The sequence below is a fragment of the Protopterus annectens genome, chromosome 16.part0, assembly GCF_019279795.1.
Source record: "Protopterus annectens isolate FY-2018-M chromosome 16.part0, PAN1.0, whole genome shotgun sequence".
NCBI classification, from domain to species: Eukaryota; Metazoa; Chordata; order Ceratodontiformes; family Protopteridae; genus Protopterus; species Protopterus annectens.
The window spans coordinates 696,505,400-696,519,460 of NC_056750.1; the positions used below are offsets into that span (position 1 = coordinate 696,505,400).

General features: G+C 38.6%; 1 protein-coding gene across 1 annotated transcript in view; it reads right to left on the reverse strand.

The window, feature by feature from the left end:
- Positions 1-14,061, reverse strand: part of CARMIL3 (capping protein regulator and myosin 1 linker 3) — a 3,552,770-nt gene that overhangs the window by 258,251 nt on the left and 3,280,458 nt on the right. The window contains exon 30 of the mRNA XM_044058175.1: positions 8,333-8,399. Within this exon, the coding sequence (XP_043914110.1) occupies positions 8,333-8,399 (67 nt within the window). The remainder of the gene's footprint in view (positions 1-8,332; positions 8,400-14,061) is intronic.

Below are 14,061 nucleotides of genomic sequence, written 5' to 3' on the forward strand. Positions count from 1 at the left end.
AACAGGGTTTGTGGTGTAGTATAAAGTGTAGTCTTTCTAGGAACATGACCACTAAGGTAGTTAAGCAAGAAATGTTTTATTGCAGTTAGCTATCACCATCAGTTGATGGCAGCTTTGCTGCATTGTTACTGTAATGGTTTTATCTAGTAAGAGTAGGTATAGACTGAAGCCCCTAATACATTCTCATTAGAGGGTGCTGAGTATTTTGTGGGACCATGTCATTAGGATAGTGCTGAATGTTCTTCAGTAGAACGTGTTCCCAGCACACAAGGTTTGGAATGGACCTTTCCTAACACTCTGCTGAGCTAGAAAGATTGTAGCATTTTGTAACTCAAAAAAAAGGCCAGGTTTTCCATGCTGCCTGAACTAACCTCCTTCAAGTTCTGTCCTGACAATTGGACAGGCACATGTAATCAATTGAGGTGACAAATTCACCAACTGAATTCTTTGGGTTGCAAGTACAGGCTTGTTATGGTCACCTAGAGTGCCTGGCTGTTAATTACTTGTGAATATGTTTCCATTAGTCTGATGTTGAGGGTTTTAGATTATTTCAGATGGGTATCTGGTATTGCCAGAACATAAAGGTGCACTTTCTCCCCAGGATTTCAGCTTAGAAACCTTATCTCTGTGTTTAATATGCATTACACAAAAGTGGAAAGTCATTCGAAATATGTTGTATGTTAAAGTGTGTTAATCAACCATGTATTAGTGTATTGGTGATTTTTAAAAAAACTTCTTGTTTTACATTTACTTTAATTTCCAGTTTGTGCCATATATTGATTGCCTGTTCTTCAGTTTGCATTTGGAAGTTGGTATCCCACAATTCCATTGGAGAGGGTGGGGTTACATAATTATGTATGTAAATGTTATGTTAATCAGCGTATGGATTTGTACCCAGGGCCGGCCTTAGCTGAAACGGCGTCCTAGGTGAAGTACTGCTGTGGCGCCCCTTAAGCTCCACCCAAGCCATACTCGAGGAACACCCCTATTTGAGCCATGCCCACAGATGGGTCACGTCCACAAAAGCCACACCAGTTTTCAATGTTTAAATGTATGAAAAATCAGTCATACCACAACAGACACCTTGTAGTGAAGTTAAGACTGCAACTGAGAAATTTATCATTAGAAAACAAGTAAAACTGCATTGCCCAACACAAAACAGCAAAAAAATGAGCGAGAGTTAAATATAGCATTTTTACCAAAATCATACGTTAAAATCCCCACAAATACTCCTTAAAAAAGCTGCACTAGCAATGCTTATGTTGCAATGAAATATGCTTTAACATTCTATTGATCTGTATTAAAAAATCAAGTACATCGCAAAATCAAAGCAGAATATGTTCGGTTGCACATTATATGACTACTGCTGTTAGGCTTTGCCCAGCCATTGTTTTCATTTCAGCATATTATTTATATATATATATATATATATATATATATATATATATATATATATATATATATATACATATATATATTCAGCAGCTAAGTAAGGATTAAATAATAAAAAGTGACACTACTCTGATACACCAAAATTCACACTAAAGAAACAAACTCAGAAAATGTATCACTAGAAAACAAGTACAAGTGCATTACCCAACACAAAACAGCAAAAAAATAAGCAAGAGTTAAATATAGCATTTCTGACAAAATCAGAAGATAAAACCACCACAAATACTCCTTCAAAAAGCTGCACTAGTCTAGCAATGCTTATGTTGCCTATCAAATATGCTTTAACATTCTATTGATCATTCTATAACTGCCTTGAGTCTGTACAATGCATACCTGAAACTGCTCATCTTATTTGTGGACCCCAGTTATTGCATATTTCTTCCTTATTGTGAAAGCACATTAGATATTTGATTAACGTTATAAAATTTTTTTTTTCTCTCGCTCTCTCTCTGCACCCTTTGCCATAAGGCTAACATGTTGGCCCTTCGTACTTCAGACTGCCTGCCACTTTGCAGTCATCTGCCAAGGCTGTCACAGGTCCATTTCTAGGCTTAATGTTGATAACACCCCTCATGCTTTGAACACTTTACTTGAAATCTGTAGAAGAAAGCCTTTATGATTCTATCACATGTACAAATGAATTAGGCATGATTTTAGAGAAAGCAAACAGCAGTGAAACACAGCAATGTTGAATGATATGTGTGTTTGTACTTACTTATATTTATGTGAAAGAAACAGCATTTTAACAGTGGGACAGAAATATGTGGAAATGGCTATGGTTCCAGCCATGATAATGCTGAATTATAGTCACATGATCTACTGGACATTGTTAGTAATGAAGCACAGACGTACTGCATTGACCAAAGCTTCCTGGTGAGCAGAAATCACAGGAAGTAGAAAACAGGGTTCTGAAAGACCATAGGTTTAAAAAAAGTAGTGTGATAACACATATCTGAACTGCAGCTAACTCAGGAAAATAAAGTTTGAAATTTGGTCCGCCTGATGCTGTTCATCTGATTGCAGAGTAAATGCCCATCTCAAACACCTCATACTACTTAGGTACCAAAGCTGTACTGCAGAGGTATCCACTGCCTGCTAGAGTTAAGGAGCAGTTCTGCATAATCACAGAGCTTAGATGTATAGCATGGGTGTTAGCATATCCTTCTTAACCTCTGCCTCTCCTTGATCTTACCTGTCTGTCACTCTATAATCACAGAAGCACAAGTTTATTCCTTCCAGAAATTAGGTAGATAATAGGCATCAACTGCTCATTTAGAGTTTTAATCTGGGAAATATCAAATGGCAAGCACACTTGCAAAATAACAAGTGCAAACTGAAGCAAATAGCACTAGTTTAAGGATACTGTTTAATAACTAAATTATTTGCAAGAAATTTGTACAGTTCGGGGATCAAACCATGATTTCTGATATTAACTAGATAATTTAGAGGAATGCTGACATAATAAACAACTTCAGCTTCAATTTCACTTAAGTGCTTAATTACCTAAGTAGTTGCAAGCAAATCAAAGTGAAGTACAAGGCAATGGCAGGTTATATGCATATGGGTTACTTAAAAGTTTGAGCAATTAAAATACCTGCTGAAGAGTTTGAAAGTGAACTTTCTCAATGTTTTGATGCAGGAGATAAAGGTACAGTGGGGACTGTAGAATTTGTCTTTTCCTACTGTATGTAATAGGGAGCTTTGCCAACCTACAGAAAAAACTTTTGTTTTATTAGAATCTCTCTGATTTGAGGTGTTTTGCTTTGAAATCTTTTAGATTCAATTTTTTTTTCTGTCTTAACATTCAAACTTTTTATAGTTCGAACATTGCATATGTACTACTGCAGATGTTGCATCAATTAAACCAGTATTTTAAAAGTTAAGATAAAACAAGTCATACATTTAGCAATAACAGATCCACAGTGGTGGTGCTGTGGTAGCGTTGTTGCCTCATAGTAAGACGCTGTCCGGTTCGATTCTCAGCTAGAGCGTCTTCTGAATGGAGACATGCGTGAATGGGTGTACCTTCATTGAAGGTTGTGTGTCAGGGCTGCTAACTCGGCATGTAAAAATCAACTACCAATCATTAGCGGACCGGAGTTTGCTGTGGCGACCCCTAACCGGGAAAAGCCGAAAGACACAAAAACAAAAACGATGACAATTTTAGCTACATTTAAGAATATAACAAGTAAGATCCTTATGTCTCTAAAAAACTACAACCAGCAGCAAGTTCAAAAAAATAATTCTAGGTTTTAAGTCACTTTTAGGCAGCAAATAACCAGAAAACTAGTAAACAAAATAAAGTTAGCCAATCACCACATCAAGTCGTATAAAGCCTGAGCACTACCCATTGTACTGAAAGCAATACGGGATTAATTAAACTACACGCCTTGGATAAATTTGCAGGCTGTAAAGTTTTGGAGGGTTACTTCAGAAGCCCATACTAAACATTAACGAGGATAATTCAAACATTAAAAATACTAATGAAATACAAAGGTCATGAAGGAGCCAAAAATGTTAAATATGCCCGAAAGTAACTTTGTCGTGTTACCATACTTCTCAACATCTTAGCACAAGGAATCTGGACAGACGGTCAGAAATAGGGACAGATTTTACATTTTTCTGCTAAAATAACAGATTCTGTGTTGGTATATATTTGCTGGATATAAAATCTGAAACTCAAATGGTGTCATTATTTAGTGACTTTAGTCCTCAGTGATTTGCCAGAAAACACAAACCATATGAGGAACAGACCCAAAATAGGCAGAAATCTGGATATTCTGTGACAATCTGGGCAATTAAGAGTTATGTGTGCTACCAGTTAAGAGTTATCTTGTTAAAGAAAGACATTATTTATTTTCAGTTTGATGACCGGGGAGGTCCACTGGGCTCAAGGAGCCCGTTTTCAGTGGAGGCTCGGGGAGAAAAGCTCCACAAAAACAGACATAGTAACAAACACTTAATAAAAATGATGTAGTAAAATGAAATTTCTGGGTATTGGGCACATCTTTGTTACGTTTTCTTGTTAGTTTGTTGTTAAACCTGTTTTATTCATCAGAATATGTGTTGTGATGCTATATAACAACTTTGGTTTGGGGGATCTGCACCCCAATTGCGTGTGTGTGTTTAAGGTGGACAATTCATTTTGTGTCACGTTTTTGCACCATTTGCTATCATTAGAAGGCTTACTTTATATGCAGGGTGCGATCCCAGCTAATGATTAACTGTTTCTCTCCCTAACAGCAGTGTGTAGCTCCCGGCGACTTAGGAAGGCAATTACTGATGTTGGGTATTATGAAATGTTACGATCTCTTCAGCCCGAAGAAGCCAAAACCCACCAGACTCAATTTCTAACCAGAACAAATGTAATTGCTACAGACCCCAGCTTTGGTACTAGCTGTGAAGTCGAGTCACTGTAAGGTTTGAATAATACATACCGTGTGCATGCTGCTGAGGTCCTGACTGTTACCACAAAGCCTAATTCACGACGAGTTCCTACCGAAGTTCAAAGCATCACTGATTGGATGCTTTTACATAATGCTGGACAACAGCAGCCACTACTAGGAGACTCAATCATGCTGGGGGGGGGGTGTGTGGAAGAACAACGTAGGAAGGGGGGCGTTCTATGCTGTGTGCTTGTGTCGTCAGTTGTGGGGGAGGGCGCAATGCTACTGTGTACAAACGGGCATCGGGCACAACTTAAAAAGTGAAAAAAAGTTTAGCTTTTTAACTTTGGTTTGTTTTGCGATTTTGCGCCCCTTATGAGGCCGGCCTGTACGGCGCCCTAGGCAGTTGCCTAGTTCGCCTATGCCTAAGGCCGGCCTTGTTTGTACCTATTTTTCATGGGCCTTGTCCAGATTTTTGATGTTTCCAGGTTGAGAGGTATGTTCTGAAGTGAAACCATATATATATATATATATATATATATATATATATATATATATATATATATATATATATATATATATATATATATACACACACACACACACACACACACATATATGGATTCCCTTCAGATCTTTGAAATACCATAAGCTCAAAATTTATATAATCGAGATGAAAACACTGGAATGCTACATAACCAAATAACCAAAACTTAACATTGCTGAAACTTGTAAAATCGAAACAGCTATTGCACATATCAAAAAGCACTCTTGCGAATGCAGATCATGCTGCACTCATAAGAACAGATTCTACAGTTAAACAAAGCATGGAAAACAAATGGAATGGAGATCATGATTCAGTGAGGATCAGGAAATTTAGCCTTTTTCCCACTGTACTGTGATCCTGGAGTTGGTATATTTAATTTGCAGGGGGGGTGCAGGGGCACTTTCCTCTCTGCAAAACCATTCAGAAAGCCATATTTTTGTTTTCTGTGCTCTGTTTAACTGTAGAATCTGTTCTTGTAAGTGCAGTGTGATCTGCATTCGTAAGACTGCTTTTTGATATGGGCAATAGCTGTTTCAGTTTTACAAGTTTTGGAAATGTTAAGTTTTAGTTATATTGGATTTTGATGTTTTCATCTCGATGATATAAATTTCTAGTCTATGGGATTTCAAAGATTTGAAAGTAATCCATATATTTTTATATATAGACAGATACAAATATATATAGATATACATACCTGTAATTTCTGTGAGAACTTCCATTTATGTGAAAGCTTTCACAGAGAATTAATGAACATAGTTTAGATATTAAAAAACAAAGATCTTAGTAATGTTTTGGGAAAGAATGCAATACACTGCTCCAATTCAAAACAAATTATTTTTTGTGTTAGATCATGTCAGTATTACAAGATTGTCAGGTGAGGTCAACAATGAATTTGAGGTCAGAGAACTGAAATGGCAAAGTGTTTATCAGCCAACAAACTATGACATCTCAATGGATATGATTAATATCAAATGTCTATTGGGATTGAAAAAAATATGATTTTATTGTCATTTTTAATTATTGTGTGTTATGACTTTTTGTAGTGAATTAGCCTTCTGATGTTTTATAGTCATGTTTGGACATGTTTCAGCTATTTTGTCATATGACTGTATGAATATTTAATGGATAATGATTTATCTGTGATTCATTTTGATGTTCTTTTTTAAACACATTTATTGAATCATCACTTGTGACATAGGCAAATATATAAAATTAATCAAACTATATTAACAAGTTCACATTTACAAACATACTTCACATATGTTGCTATATACATCATATAACCTAAGCAGTATTACATAAATTATTCAATTCTTGCCCTTTTGTTTTTTAATAAGAAACATCTTTATTAAACCATCACTTACAACACAGGAAATCTTCTTAAGTAATAAAGAAAGAAACACTACATACTCATGTCATTCATTAGGTTTGTCTTTTTAACTTCTTATTTTTGGTGGTTTTAGTTATTTTTAGCATTTTGTTGTGGTTTCCTTCATTTTGTTTTTTGTTCTAGTTTATATAATTTTCAACTGACTGTGGACATTGAACATACACAGAATCAAACGAGTGAAGGTATAACTTTAACTGTATCTTTCCTTTCTCCACTCTCACAGCCTCTGTTTTTGGGATCCCAGAGAGGGATGCAGCTGTTTCTCTTAGATGAAATTGAAAAAAAAACAAAAAAGGTCATGGAATTGTGCCCTCTTGTGAAGAATCACAACAGCCTGCATCAGCTGTGTGGAAAAGTATACATGAAACTCGATCCTGGTGAGTGACATAGGCAAGTATTCATAGTTCTCATAATCTTTACTCCAAAGTCAATGACAAGCTTAAATTAAGGGGGGAAAGGCTCCAAATTAGACACTTTTAAATATTGTTCTAGTTCACTTAGAAAGTTAATAGAACAACATTTTTTCTCCAAAATGCATTTTCTGAATATGAAGTATGAAACTCTAGTGTCTGGTTTTAATGACTGACTGTAATCCTCAGTGACTTCCTAGAAAAATCAAACATTTTAGAATGGACAGGACATAATCATGTTAATTATGTAAAACCTGTGACAGTTGAAAGCTATGCTATACATTAATTTAATAACAAAAGCCCAATCTGGTAATCAAAGTCATACAGCTAACAAACTACAACTGAAGTGTAAAATCACGCCTATTTTGCTCTATGCTTCCACAATGTGTACCTCCATTATATGATGTGCCAACTTACCCAATGAAAGACGCTTCCTCATTGAAAAAATAAATAACTGCACATTTGAGGTAATTAACTGATATACAATCTGCATCTGAATTTCTGCATAATAAATGGGGAAAATGTTTTGCTAGGTATTCATATGGCAATTGGATGTGATTACTAGAAGAGCTATCTGTTTTGTTGATAGTCTAAGAGCAAATGATGTATAAATGAATAAGAAGTTTGATGTAGACAATATGGATGTGTCAGTGGTTAAGATGTCTACATCACAGTAAAGCGTCTGATGTTCATTTCTTACCTCCATTGGCTAAGTGGAGTTCACATAATTACCCTGTGTGTACATTGATTTTTTGTTTAGGTGTTCTTGTTTCCTTCCAATTCACAAAGCTGATTGGCTACTCTAAACTGCCCATATCCATTAAACTTACCCTTCACTTGTCACTTTGGTCATACTTCAAAAGGGACCAAGACAGACAAGTTCAGAAGTCCATTTGTATGAATTTCAAAGGTTTTGCTAGGTTAAGGTAATTGGATTTCATTACTAGAGGAGCTGCCTATTTTGTTGATAATCTAAGAACAAAGGATGTATAAGTGTGTAAGAAAATCAGAAGTAGAATAATGCAGATGTGAAACTTTCCATACAACTCGCATGCATTTAGAATACCCAGTCTCTTACCACACACACACACACACACACACACACACACACACACCACTCCTTGAGCAAAACAAAAAGTTCACTTACTAATAAATGCAGAAACTGGTCTGATTCTTCTTGAATGAAATGTTTGTTTTCTTATAGCAATAGTGTCCTGTGGAGAGAAAGTGAGAAAAACATGATATATTAGTACTTTGCAAACTTAACAATAAAAAGGTATTCAACTTGCCATTTAAAACAGATTTAAGATCATCTGCCTGAATCAAAGTATATATAATATGAAATGAAGGCTTATTTAATAATATCTACACTAATCTGGGATGCACCTTACTTTTCAGCTCCAGACTGGCCCCTGATACTCAGAACACAACTTCTGAGAACTGAAAAGCATTACAAATCCAAAGATTCATTTTCTAGTGACCTGTTTATCTTTTACAGGATTGCAGGAATGCTTAAGATTTTCCTTGATAGCCTATGGACACATGACTTTGAAGCTTCTTCTAGACAGGGTGTCATTGTATCACAGAATACACAGGAATCAATTCTCTACATCTCTATGGTAGGTAGGAAAAAAAAGCTCACAAAAGCACAAGAAGAAAATCGGGTCTCTGCACCAAAGGCAATGTATTAGAGAAATAAAACGGACAACCACTTGTGAGGCAGCGGTGTTAGTCACTGTACCACTGTGCTGTCCATGTATTATAGGTCCAGTAAAGCAAATGATGAAGGGAAAGGCAGTAGGAAATTAAGCTAGCAATGTGGCTATTGTGGTGTCTTCTGACTGGAGGAGTCTGTTACAAGAAAATGCAGGCTGGAGGGGAAAAAAAGAGAGTGAAATGTTAAGATACGTATGAAAATCATACGTTGGTATAATTTGAAAAGTGCTTCTAAGAAACTATGGAAAGGCATATAAGGGTTGTACACTACAGTACGGTATGGAGCAAATACAACAGAAGAATAACTGTTCAGAAATGAAAAGATCAAATGATTCAAGCTATTTATGTATCATAGGAGATTACTAGGCTAATGGCTCTGGGGCCCTTACAAGCCTAGCCAAGAGTTTATCCCCAAAAAAGAAACAGTACCTGTCATCCGTGTCAGTGAGGGACACAGATGGAACCCCAGGGACAAATTTGTGGTTGCCCATCCGTCATCAAGGTTATGCTTGAAGAGGGTCAGTGAAGTACTTTCTTTGTCATGTATGGGGGAGTCTTTTCTAGAGACGGGGCAGCCTCTGGGAGACAAATCTGTCTCTTCAGCAAGTTTTGTTAATGTCACATATTAGATTTAAGCCTTTCAATTGGGTACTATGTGAGGAGTTAGACTTACGGATATGGAGCATCTATAGTACAGCAGGGTCTGAGATTGCCTTGTAGGTAAGACACAGATCACCTCTGAACAGTCTGTGTGATACAGAGTAGAGTGATAATGATATGAGCCTGTCCACATAGGACAAGTGTTGGAGGCAATGGATTCTCTTTGTGAGGTATTTCTGTGACCTTTCCAGTTGGTGCAGGTGTTTGGAGAGGTATATACCAAAAGTACAGTTGTGTACCTACCATAAATGTAGATGTTCGAGTGTATTCACTGTTGCAGTCATTACTCTTGGGTTATCCTGCTGACATGCTACCCTCAGTTGGCCAGATTTCCAAAGTCTAGGTCCGGCATTGGTTACTGTCACCTCCTCCCTGACGTCAGTGTGCCAGGGATATAAAAGATGCAGCCAACACCATTTTCTTCAGTTTTTCTTGCCCCAGATAACAGGTGCCCCCAAATTGGTAGGCTGAAAAAATATGCCAATAAAAATACATGCACAAAATTAACATTCCCTTTGTCTACAAGCAAATACACCAAATAGGTTGAATAGGTAGAGAAATGCAGAAAAGTCCCAGCAAAGAGAAGGGGGTTGGTGGGTGGGTAACCTGGACTGCAACAGTGAATACACTCGAACATCTACATATATGGTAGGTACACAGCTGAACTATGTTCATCATGTTTCACTGTTGCAGTCATTACTCTTGGGTTGAATCCCAATGCTGAGGATGGGTGGCTGGGCTAAATAGGATTAGGAGAGGCTATGAGGCCCTGCAGAACTGCAGTGGCAAAGCCTGCTCTGGACTTAGAGTAAAGAGGTAAGTGGTAGTGCTTTGTGAAAGTGTGCACTGAACTCCAAGTAGCAACCTCTAAGATATCTTTGGTTGGTACTCCTCTGAGGAAGGCTGCTGAAGTGGCTGCTGCTCTGGTTTAATGAGGCCTAATGCTCTTAGGCACTGATTTGCCATGCTGAAAATAGCAGAAACAGATGCAATGGCCTATCCATTTAGAGATAGTCTGTTTTGAGATAGCCTTTCTTTGTGATCCTGCAGCATATGACACTAAAAGTTGCTCAGTTTTTCTAAAAGCTTTAGTTCTGCCCATGTAGAAACGTAACTGCCTGTGTATGTCCAAAGAATGCAGAATTTTCTCACTCTTGTTCTGTGGATTTGGATAAAAGGTAAGCAAGTGAATGGTTTGGTTGAGGGCCACACTGGATACCACCTTAGGCATGAATGTACGGTTTGTCCTCAGAGAAACCCTGTCTGGATGAAAAATGATAAAAGGTTCCACAGCCATGAGTGCTTGTAGCTCCGAGACTCACCTTGCAGAGGTTATTGCTAGGAGTAGAGCTGTTTTCCAGGATAAAAATTTTATATATGCTGTTGAAGCTGGCTCGAAAGGAGGCAGTGTGAGTTTTTCCAAAACATAATTTAGGTCCCAGGCCGGAATTGGTGCTCTCCTTGGAGGCCTAATGTTTTTGGCCCCTCTGAGGTACTGCTTTAGTAAAGGATGAGAAAAGATAGGTGGTTCCGTATTGTAATGGGCTGAAATGGCAGAGGCATGAATCTTAATTGATGAGAAAGAAAGGCCTTTGTTCAGCATCTCAGTTAGGTATTGTAAAATCTGAGGTATATTTGGTACACACGTGTCAATGCCTTGTTCCTGGTTCCAAGCACGGAATCTCTTCCATTCTTCTGCATGAGATTTTCTGGTACTGGGCCTCCTGGCCTCCAAGATAACATCCATAACAGCTTTTGAAAGAGGAGTGTTCAGAATGGTTACATTATCCGCTATGCTGCCAGATTTAAGGTCCTGATTTGGCTGTGCAGGATCTGATTGTTTTGTTGGGTCAGCAAGTGAGAAGTTTGAGGCAATATCCATGCTGGACCTTGAGACAAGCTCTTTAGGACTGGGTACCAGTGCTGGCATGGCCACTCTGGTGCAATCAGTATCATTTTTGGCTTCTCTTCTCTGACCTTTAGGAGTACCCTGGGAAGGAGAGGCAGTGGAGGAAAGGCATATACTGCTAGAGTTTTCCAGCTGAAGGATAGGGCATCCACTTTCCATGCTTGCTTGTGATAAGTCCTTGTGCAAAATCTCTGCAATTGGCAGTTGTGAGGGGAGGCAAATATATCTATCTATATATATATATATATATATATATATATATATATATATAAATATATATATATGCCTGGGCATCCCCATTTCCTTATTATCATGCTGAAGACTTGTGGATCCAGTTTCCATTTGTGGAGATCCATGAGGTTTCTGCTTAGTTCGTCTGTCAGAGTATTTGTTTTTCCTGGCAGGAATTGTGCTTGCAGGTGAATTTGAAAAGCCAATGCTGTGTCCCATAAGGTCATTGCTTGTCTGCAGAGAGGGTAGGAATGGGTACCTCCCTGTTTGTTTATGTACCACATGACCGTAGTATTGTCTGCCTTTATCAGTAGTTGTCCTGGATGAAGCAGGTCCTTGAAAGCTGTCAGGGCATTTTGAACAGCTAGCATCTCTTTTTGATTGATGTGAAGATGCATCTGGTTTGCAGGCCATGTGCCCTGAATATATTTTCCTGCCATATGGGCCCCCCAGGCATAATCTGATGCATCCGTTGTCAGTGTCTGTCTGGTTGTGGGTAAACTGAATGGCAGACCCTTGTTGTGGTGGCAGGCTTCTGCCCACCATCGAAACTCCTGCTGCAGGCAGGGAATGAGTGCAATTACTGTCTCCAGGCTGTGGCAATGCTGAGTCCAAACACTTTTTAGATATCATTGTAGTTTCCTCATATGCAGTCTGGCATATGGAATTAGTGGAATGCAGAATGCCGTGAAACTCAGAGCCTGCAGGATTTTCCTTGCAGATAAGTGGGTTTTTGTTGCCAATTTCTTGAAGTAAGAAGTCAGTTGCTTTTGTTTGTCTGGCGTGAGATGAGCCATCTGGGCAGTTGTATTTAAGCTTGCACCCAGGAATATTATCTCTTAAGAGGGCACTAGTTTTGATTTCTTTTCATTTACTGTGTACCCTAGACCAGTGAATAATCTTTTTACAAACGCCAGATGCTTTAGAAGAATGTCTTTGTTCTCTGCTTGAATTAGGCAGTCATCCAAGTAGGGATATATTTGAATTCCTTTTTGTCTGCAAAATGCAATTACTGGTGCCAGGCATTTTGTGAAGACCCTGGGAACAGTAGATAAGCCAAAGGGCAGGGCAGAGAATTGGTAATGCATTGAGCCAGCTATGAATCTGAGGTATCTTCTGCAAGATTGTCTGATTGGGACATGCAGGTCTGCCTCTTTTAAGTCCAAAGTTAAGAGCCAAGCCTTCTTGCCCAGCATGGACAGTAGCTGCTGTAGAGTCAACATCTTGAATTTTGGAACTTCCAGAAACATATTTAGTATAGGCGGGTCCAGTATTGGCCTCCAGGTTCTGTCCTTCCTGGGTACTAGGAAAAGTCTGGAGTAAAATCCTTGCCCCTGCTCTTGCTGAATGGCCCTCATGTCCATGAGGGCTGTAATTAGTTTTTGAGCATCTGCCCATTGATTGTGTGGCAGGTCTGGCATACCTTTTGACCTTGGTAGAGTGTGAAAATGGAACCTGTAGCCTTGGGACGCTATGTTCAGGACCCATTTGTCTTGGGTAATCGTTTGCCAATTTGATGGAAAAAGTGCTAGTTTTCCCCCTAAGGGGCCTGCCAAAAGAAAAGTGCTTGGATCTGGCAGAGGAACGTCATTGGGACTGTTTCCTGTAATGTTGTGATTTGTCTTCTCTGTTTTTGGAGGTAGGAGCACCCCATTGTTTAGGCCTGTATGAGCCTTGGGGCTGAGATCTGCCTCTGGGATGCCTGTATCTGCCTCTTTGTGGTCTGTCTGACACTGGAAAGGACCAATTTTTAGAAGGCCAGTTCCTGCTAAACCTGGGTGGATGTACCTGTAAGAAATCCTTGACTGTCTGCATGGATTTTGCTTTATCCTCCATTTTTTTCAAAACCTCTTCTGCTTTAGTACCAAACAACGTATCATGTTGCAATGGTGCATCTAATAATTTTGCTTTAACATGATTAGGCAGATTCTCTTCCTTTAACCAAGCATGCCTTCTAATAACAGAACCTGTAACAGCGGCCCTGCACAAGGCCTCCAGTGAATCATAACCATATTGCAAAGTATGCTTTCCCACTTATTCAGCTGCATGCAATAAATCCTGCAATTCCTTGTTCTCGGAACATTCAGTATTTGTCAACAATTTCTGTTTAAGCAGTGACATTAAATATTGCTGATATTTAAGCATATGAAACTGACAATTTAAAGCCCTTACAGCCAAGGTAGCAGAAGTGTATACTTTTTTCCCCCATCTGTCTAGAGCCCTAGAATCCCTATCAGAGGGGACAGGGATTTTTGCAGTGGAGGCTTTAACCCCTTTGGGACCCTGAGATATAGTTTCTGGATCAGCAGCAGGGTTTTTATATAGGAATTTATGGGAATCTGGAACCCTGTAGTATCCGT